This window comes from Solanum tuberosum, unplaced genomic scaffold (genome assembly GCF_000226075.1).
Source record: "Solanum tuberosum cultivar DM 1-3 516 R44 unplaced genomic scaffold, SolTub_3.0 scf00118, whole genome shotgun sequence".
Taxonomy (NCBI): Eukaryota; Viridiplantae; Streptophyta; class Magnoliopsida; order Solanales; family Solanaceae; genus Solanum; species Solanum tuberosum.
The window spans coordinates 1289335-1299108 of NW_006239043.1; the positions used below are offsets into that span (position 1 = coordinate 1289335).

Here is a 9774-nt window from a genome sequence, read left to right on the forward strand (position 1 = left end):
GACTTTCTATATCGATCTCATGTTAAATCTAGACTAGATTTTGTTCACAGTTCAAATATTTTTAGATATTTAATTAGCTTTTATATACATTATAACTAGGTAAAGGCTATTATATTCACATAAAAGTACATTACCGACCCTCAAGATCCGACCTCTCATGTAGACGGAACACATGCATTACGATAAGGGCATATTTAAGATTTAAACTTGATAAGTTTGATTTTTAACATTCCTAATATTCAATTTTAATGTCATTATATTTTTGACATTCCTATGACTTCAAACCCGATAGATTTAACTTTTAAGATTTTTAATATTAAATTCGCTATACTTTTTGAATTATGTATTCAAATCTAATATTTTTTAGTTGTTACCATTTTCAGAATTTGTGTATAAGTTATGTTTCATATTGAACGAAAATACTGAATTCTGATAAATCTGATGCAATTGAAACTCAAGATGCATCTATTAGTATTTGGAGAATATCAACTTAGCATTGAAACATTTTGTTTATAGAAAGAATCTTTTTGCTAATAAAACACCCCTTTTGGATTATGCTAATAAAACTTCAATGAACAATTCTTTTTTTTTAAAGTTTGTGATTATCATGAACTCATAAACTTTAAATTGTGGCTAATTCTATATACTACTAGCTAATTCTCTTCTATTATATATATATAAAGGCATAAGAGCAAAGGCCTATTTAACGCCTTTCTAAAGGTAAGCAGTTAAGTTGGCTTTGAAAAGTTTACTAAGGACCGGATTAAGAATAGATTATATCATTTTTCGTCATTAAATAATGTCACAAATCAACAATTGAAAGATAAACCTACAAGAAAAGTAGAGCTACAATGTAGAGATAGAGTAAATGATAAAGTATGATTATTACATAATAAGTAAATACATAATGAGGAAAAAAGTTATGATAATGACGCGATCACATCAAATTGTTCGATACATAAAACGAGATTTTTCGCCATTATATAACACGGATTTAATGATACGATGCAATAAAACATTAAGTAATAAGCAAAACAAACAAGATATTTAAACTAACACCAACAATAAAATACTATATGTAGCAACCATATCCAAACGACACGCTATATAAGTAAATATTATATTTAAACTAATACCACAATAAGATACAATAGGTAATTAGAACCATATCCAAACAACAAGGTGTGTATATATAAAAATCAAAAGAAACATTATATTTAAACTAATACTAATAGAATACGATACAATAAGTAACAATCATATCTAAACAAGAAGTTGTATAAGTAAAAATCAAAACAAATATTATTTTTAAGCAAACACCACAATACGGTACAAGGAGGGAAGACAATTCCTTATGTGATTGATCAGCTGAAAATCCCCTGTTTCTTCTAGAAAAATCTAAACCATTCCTCCAACGACACTGTAAAGTGAAATGACGAAACTCAGTAGAGAGTATATGCAGACCTTACCTCTACTTTGTGGAAGTAGAGAGATTGTTTCTGAACAAGCCTCGGCTCATCAAGTGTAATAATGAGAAAGGAAAAATTGACAACCAAGAAAACATGACAACTAATAGAAAAACGGTACAGAGCATTGAGGAAAGGTACAATATATAACTTCAACCAAACTGTAGAATTCAATAGGCATAGTTAAGTTTTTTTTTTTTTCTTCCTGTTTGCAACACTAACTATATATATTGTATGTTGACAGATAGATATATTTACCTGAATCGAAGGCAGTAACTTTAAGTTTGTTCCTCCCCAAATCCTCGTGCTTTTCCTGGATCTTCTCAGCAAAAGCCACCAAGGAAGGTTCACATTTGTGTAACTCAATCAGCTCCAGTGTCTTGCTATCAGCAAATCCTTGAGGAATCTCTTCTAAGAAGTGGCAATCTATGATAATTATGCGCTCAAGGCTGGGGAAATGATCATGAGAGCCTGTGGTGGTTTCCCATTTTTCAAGGAGGAGATTATCAAGGAGCAAGAACCTCAACTTCGGGAACCCAATCTGGTCTGTTGCTTTCCACTCGTCGCCAAATAACGTACCACCCTTCAGTTGGAGCACCTCAAGTTCGGGCAACTTGCTGATAATGGATATGTATTCCCACTGTAGACTTATGTAGCTAAGTTTCAACTTCTTGAGTTTTTGTGGAAAAGAATCTGGACTTGTAAGACTAAACAACCTGGTTTTATCTGTATCATAAAACATTTTAGCTGTAATACTTAGTGACTCGAGATCTTGTAAATATTTAAGATTATCTGTCCATTTAAGATCGGTAGGATATTCCTCCTTCCTTCCGTAAATGGCCAATTTTTTCACTTTCTTAATCCCTTCAAATATTTCCTTTGTACAACAACAAGGGCTCAAACCAGAAACACACTGTAAGTTTCCGAGAACCTTATCTCCAGGAGAAGATAGATAAATGCCTCTTGCAGAAAGATGCCTTAATTGTGACATTTGCCAAATATCTTTTGGCAAAGCTACAACACTATGTAAAAAATATCCAGATGAACCTTTATTAAAAATGAGAGACTGTAGATTCCAAAGATTGGAAATTGGTAGTTCCACACATGTCGCACTAGGCCACATAGCCAAATACTTTAAACAAACAAGCTCTCCAGTAATTTTACTTGTGATGATACTGTCCTCCATGTCCAATACTCTTAGTAGTTTGAAATGAAAAAGATCTTTGCTAAAATATATATAAGATATGTAAAGAGAGCGTATTTTAATAGAAGTATACCGACTGGAGTAACTAATATTAAAGTCTGATTGAATTGACATCCACCTGGGACCTTTATGGAAATTTCTGTCTAAATGAGTGGTAAGGTCTGGACCAAGAACATACAAAAGATTCTCATTTTCAGCTTCCTTCAAGCACAAATCATGAAAAAGATCATGAATCCTACATGTCTTAATTTGCCCATCCAAACTTCGCTTGTCAACAACAATAACAAGACTTTTCCCGATAAGATCATGTAAAACACGAGCAGCTACTTGTTCAAATTCCTCAACTCCCTTTAGATTTACGAGTCCTTCTGCAATCCATAATCTAATCAACTTCTTCACAGAAATCACATGGGCTTTTGGGAAAAGTCCGAAATGTAAAAAGTAAGCTTTCATAAGAGAAGGAAGATGATTGTAGCTCAAAGCAACAACTTTTAAGCATTGTTGGTAATCATCATCATTTACTAATGAGCTTACACTTTGAGCTACTTCCATCCACTCATCCAGTTTACTCTTGCTAGAGAGTATACCAGCAACTGCAGTAATCATTAGCGGTAATCCTTTGCAATTTGTTACAACTTCCTCTCCAACCTTCTCGAATTCATCAACCTCTGACCCTCGAATACTGTAATTTTTCCCAAATGCCTTGTGGTAAAACAGATACCGACTTTCCTCCTGTGTCAGAAGACGCATCGGTACCAAACCATCTTTAGTATTGCGAGCAGCATAATCAGCAACCTCCCTGTCTCGAGAAGTCAACAAAATTCGACTCTTGTTATCACAATCTGGAAACCAATGTGAAATTCTATCCCAATCTTGATTGCTCCATATGTCATCCACAACAATCAAATACTTTTGTCCCTTCAAACCTTGTTGTACGTGCTCAGCTAGTTTTCCAATATCCATTGTATTATCATTCCCGTCTCCCATTCTAATAACATCACGAAGGAGGACTAGGAGCAACTTTCTTAAATCATAGTTGTTAGACACAGTAATCCAACCGCGAATTTGAAAGACCCTCTTGATAGAGTTATCGAATAATATAGTTTTGGCGAAAGTTGTCTTACCTATGCCCGGCATCCCCACAACAGAGACCACTTCCAGTTTATTTGATCCGGAGCCTCTGGTAAGTCTTTGAACCATCCTTTCTCTTTCTTCATTGTACCCTTCCATAACGTTCTCACAGATTGAAGCATCTAATCGTGGAGAAGCGCTACTTTCAGCTTCTGGACAATTGTTGATCTTCTGCTTGATGATCAGCTCTTCATTGACAGAATCAGTTACTTGTATAACCTGTTGAGAGACTTTATCAAGATTCGCACGACAACATTCATCATCATCCAGATCAATAATAAGTTGTTTCATTAGTGAATCAACTTCATCTTCTGCATCAAGTGCAACATCTTTGATTCTTCTTTGCAAATCCTTGGTAATAATTGGTTCTCCGCCATCACATTTGCCAGTTAGAGACACTTGCAGAGTGCCAAACATCTCGTCGAGTGATTTCAGTTGTAGCTTATGAACCTCTTCTACGCCTACTAATAAGTTGGACCGTAAAAGCTTGTCTATGGTTCCCAACACAGAAGTTAGTGCAGCGTAAGTAGCGGCCATCTCTACCTATATACAGACAAGTTTCACAAATATTATCAATTGAAATAATATCACATTTCAGAAATATTTTTGAGATTTCACATCAACATGCAATATGTATTACTGCTGAATGGTGATTTAAAAAAAATTATAATATCTTAAATTATGTATTTATATATTTTTTGTAATAAATTAGCCACGGAAAATAATCATTAAGCTATAGAGTATCAACAATTAGAAGATATATTTTACTAATCTAATGCCAACTTGTAGCATTAATAAATCAAGGGTATGTGGACAAGACTTTTAACAACTCATAATTTGTCTCTTTTTGGCGGTTCACATTCTAAATCACCTAACGTTATAACAAATAAAAAATTGTAATAATTTAAGGAAAAATTGCTCCCCATATGTATTTATGGTTATATTATATTTAGTAGTAATAATATAATATGAGTATTCATATTTAATTTACTATGTATAAATGACCGTTAAATGCTTTTGTAATTCTAGATATTGTGACTTTAACTCAATTTGTTCTAAATTTTTTTGCAGCAATTCAAAAAGAAAATTATTACCATTAAATATGTTTTTTATTATAGCGACATAACTTATCTCTGTTGTTTATGCTAAATCAATATATGAATGTATATAATGTATTATTATATACATTCTTACATATTCTTATTTCATTTAATCATTTAATTATTATATATTCTTAGTATTTTGTTTAATCACTTAATTATGATAAATTAATATGATCTAATCTGAATATTGACTGTGTGTATATATTTAAATTTGGTAAGGATCCTCTTAAAAAATTAATAACGTCAATTATATGATTAATAAAACATGGGAGGTTACGTTGGATATCACTTTCATATATAACCACTCATCATTTTTAATTTCATATGAACTTTGAACCCTAATTTAGCTGATATATTGATTATTAAGGGTTCATTTCATGTAAATATTTATTGAGTTTGGTCCATATAAATTTAGATTAAATTTTAAATTATTTTGATTAGATGACTAATGTTGACTGAAAAAAATAAATAGACTAATGTTGACTGTACAAATTAAATCAAATAATTTTAGAGCATTTTTAATTGCAACACATATTAAGATATTCATTCATTACACCTAATCATGATGTAATTTGGTTAGGTAAGGAATGATGTGATATGGTAACAAATATCTTTACCGTCATAAAAGTGACTCACATATAAATCTATCATTACAAAAAGAAACAAACTTCTAAAAATATTATAAATATCGTATCTCCCCCAAAAATGTAAATACGAAATACACAAAGATGATTTATTTTTAAAAAATCACAGATAATTTTAGATAAAATCTTAATTAAATGATTAACTATATACAAACACATCTATATAATTTATTGAGAAATACGATTTATTATATAATTTATTTGACATTAAAAAACCAAATTAGTTAAAGTTTGTAATGTTAAGGAAAAATGGTCTGGTGGACACTTGTACTTGTATCAATTTGTATTGTGAACAATTCTAGTTAATTATTTGTCATTTGAACCCTTAAACTTAATTAAAATGAGATTTTTAAACCCCTTTGATCGTTGACCAGGCCTATGTGGCATCTGTTTTGCTGAGTAAGATATGGCGCGTGCTATCACACATATAAAAGCAAGTGGAAGCAATGAATTTGCTTTAAAAAATATTAAATAATAAAAAGAAAAAGAAAACGTCCCCAACCCCACCATTTTCTTGAAGGCAAAGAATTAGATGCAAATTTTAAAGGTGTCATCATAAACCTCATCAGCCTTCCAATATCAAATTTAGGGGTCTTGACTTTTGAGGATTTTACCTTTCGAATATAATCATTTTTAGGGGAAATGTGCTGAAGTTGTTTTCTTAATTTTCCTGCAAATTGATTCATGGATGAATTTTACAATCATCTTCATGCGGATCTAACAATGATTGTCATATCTTGCTTGGTTTCCCTTCAAGTCACAGAAACTTGCTTGATCTCATGATCGCAATCATCTTTCTGCAGATCTGACAATGCATTGAGATTTATTTTGACTATGCATACTTTTCTTTTTCTTTTTTCTTCTACGAAGACCCCAAAAATGCCCCAGTCTATTTTTGCAAAGTTGTTCTAATTATGTTTAATCTCTTCAAATAAAGTAATGTCTCTTTTTGGTGTGAAAAAAGATTGAAGAAGAAAAGAACAGGGGATATGGAGATTGTGTTGACAATGATTGAAGGTTAGGGGAGGTGGAGGAATGGTGAGAGAAACAAAAACTTTATTTTATTTGGTAAAATAAATTTTTTATTGATTTTGTCTTTTGTTTAATATTTTTTTATTAATAATTAAAAAAATATTTATGAAGAAAATTATGACATGTCATTAATATATGACATGGATATGACATGTCATTTATGCAAGGGAGAGTGAGCTACACACATAGCTGGAGGGATTTAAAAGTCTCATTTTAATTGAGTTTAAGAGTTCAGATGACAAAAGGATAAGTAAAAGGGTTCACAATACAAACTGATACAAGTAGAAGGGTCCACCAGACCCTTTTGCCTAATGTTAATAATATTTGCAGAAAGTTGACTCTTAAAATGAGAAACAAGTCTATATATCAAATTCACAATATTTTAATATTTCATATGCTGAAGTTTCCTAGAACTTATTTGACTTTGCCATTTGTAATTACTAATTACTAATATTATTATTACTTATAATTACTACATAGTAGAAGAGTCTACAAGCATGCATGTCTTCGTAAATATGCCTGCTCGTATGATCCATAAGGTGTAAGTTCTAAAATTTGAGGCGTAAGCCTCGAGCATAAAAACGTAAGTCCGGGACATAAAAAATGTAGGTCCAAACGTTTTTAATTTATTTTTTTAATCTTTTTTGCGTTAAATCATATTTTTTATTATTGATGTAATGCTATTTCTCAAATAGTAATTATAATATTTTTTTTCTTCATTATTGATTGTTGATACTTGTCTCAAATAAAAATCATAATATAATTTCTATATATTATAGGTTATTTATAAAAAAATATTTGTAAAATCATTGAAAGGTTTACTTTTACTTATTTTATTAGTAACAAATTATAAAATTGAATATAAACGAGACTATGCCCCGTAGATCCATAAGACTTACGTCCCGTGTCTCGGGACTTACGTCTTGCCTCGTACTGTATAAAACCCCCCGCCTCACACCCCCACCTTTTAAAACAGTGTCTCGGGACTTACGCCTTGCCTCGTACTGTATAAAACCCCCCGCCTCACACCCCCACCTTTTAAAACACTGGGTGTACCTTTTCTTTATTAGACCAAAAAACCAATTAACATTTACATAATGACTCATATGTCCTATAAAAAATGGAAAAATTAGTAAAGTACTCAAAATTCCTAACATAATTAGCTAAAACATCTACATTATAAAATAATTATGAAAAATGTCATTATGTCATTATTTTAGCAAATATAATGTATCCTAATATAATTAATTTACTATCCATTTATTTCTCAAATCAGTTACCTAGTTTGACTCTACTACCAATTAATTTACTATCCTTTTATTTCTCAAATCAGTTACCTAGTTTGACTCTATTACCAATTAAAAGTAAAAAAAAAAAAAAAAGACCCCACATTTTAATATTCTCTCTCTAGGTTTTTACCCAAATCGCTCCACTCTCTCTCTATTGTTTCCACCATTGTTATCTCCTTCCTATACTTGTTTAAGAAATTTCTTCGACTTATACGATTTCAACATCTGGCAATTCTTCATGAAAATTGGGGTATAATATCTGATTGCTCTCTCTTACGTCTTATCAGGAGTCAGACCTGCTCCACAACTTCTCTGCTTATTGGGCTCGGATGGTTTTCCTGTCGGGTTCTAGGTCTCCGTCGCCGCTCTATGGATGGTTCCGAAAATACTCTTCTTGAATCCATGGTACTTGATGAATCAATTGTCGGATCGAAGTTCTTAATTGTCCTATCATTCTCAATTCTAAATAACCACAATACAATTTATTTACATATTCATTATTTAGGTATTCATCCTAATTGCATCAGTAAAACAAATTTTGTATTTTATTTTCTTATTTTGTATTTTCAATATCACTTTGTATACCAAATAGTTTGTATTTAGATTTGATATCGTATTTGTCCTAATGGTATTGCCATCAAGTTTTGTATTTATACTTGATTTTGTATTCATTCTCAATTCTAAATAACCAAAATACAGTTTATTTATGTTATATATGAATTCATCCTAATTGCATCAGTAAAACAAATTTTGTATTTTATTTTTCTTATTTTGTATTTTCAATATCACTTTGTATACCAAATAGTTTGTATATAGACTTAATTTTGTATTCATTATCAATTTCGAATAATCAAAATACAGTTTATTTATGTATTCATTAGATAAGTATTCATACTAATTGCATTAGTAAAATAGATTTTGTATTGTATTTGGCTCATATTGTATTTCCAATATCACTTTGTATACCAACTAGTTTGTATTTAGATTTGAATTCGTATACGTCCTAATGATATACATTTAGGCTTTGAATTGTATAGTCTAACTTTTCAATTGAAATGAGTATTTATCATGCTCAGTTTGTAAGAAGAAGTTCATCCGAAATTCCGAATACACAAAATCATATTTAAAGAAGTTCATCCGAATACATTTCAGATAAAATTATATTTAAAAACGTTCAAACAAGTAAGGATCAAAAACTAAGGAAAATATTTTTACCTTTTTTGAAATTTTCTTCCATGATTCTCTCCATTATGTTATTAAAAATTTGTATTCTTTCAAATTAAATAAATACAATCAACATTATAACAAATCAAAATATTGACATTTTAAATAAATATTGAAAGTGTTGACAAGAGACCTTATTAGATGCTAAAATATTGTTGTTTTGAAATTTTTTCCAAAAACAATTACTACTGTTTTGTTGAACTATGTGGGCCCAACTCATGGGCTCACTTTTCTATGTCGACTGCCTCATTCCTTTTTTTAATTTAAACATTTGTATATGGGTTAGATGATAAACATATATTATTTGAAATTGACCTGGATATTTAAAAGTTATATAAAAAAAATTCGATTAACTCTTGACATTTTATTGGCACCACATAAAATGGGTTAGATGATAAACATATATTATTTGAAATTGACATAAAAAGTACTATAAATCACAATAATTAACAATTTAAAAAAAAATTAAAATACATATAAAAAAATCTCTTGATTCCAAAAAATTTATCAATGCCACATAATTTGGGACATGGAAAATGACATGTATTATTTAAAAATTACGTTAAAAGGGTAATATAAATTACAATAATTAACAATTTAATGCATTTAAAAGACATAAAAAATGGCCAAATTTTGAAGTCCTATATATGCCACCTAAATTGAAACAAAGAGAGTAATATA

The 9774-nt window shown here is 30.3% G+C and overlaps 1 protein-coding gene across 1 annotated transcript; it reads right to left on the bottom strand.

The window, feature by feature from the left end:
* Positions 1–1191: 1191 nt before the first annotated feature.
* LOC107061139 (putative late blight resistance protein homolog R1A-3) lies at positions 1192–4365 on the bottom strand. Its single transcript, XM_015309938.1, has 2 exons — positions 1725–4365; positions 1192–1420 (listed from the first exon to the last, which is right to left on the bottom strand). Exons 1-2 carry the CDS (start codon positions 4336–4338, stop codon positions 1389–1391), a joined length of 2646 nt encoding a protein of 881 aa, XP_015165424.1. The 5' UTR covers positions 4339–4365; the 3' UTR covers positions 1192–1388.
* Between the last annotated feature and the right edge of the window lie 5409 nt (positions 4366–9774).

What these genes read in the sequence shown, in the direction of transcription:
- LOC107061139 (XM_015309938.1), bottom strand. Translation starts at nt 4,338, where the DNA reads ATGGCCGCTACTTACGCTGCACTAACTTCTGTGTTGGGAACCATAGAC. An exon ending in AGTTACTGCCTTCGATTCAG is followed by an intron (nt 1,421 to 1,724) that starts GTAAATATATCT and finishes TTCACTTTACAG; the next exon opens with TGTCGTTGGAGGAATGGTTT.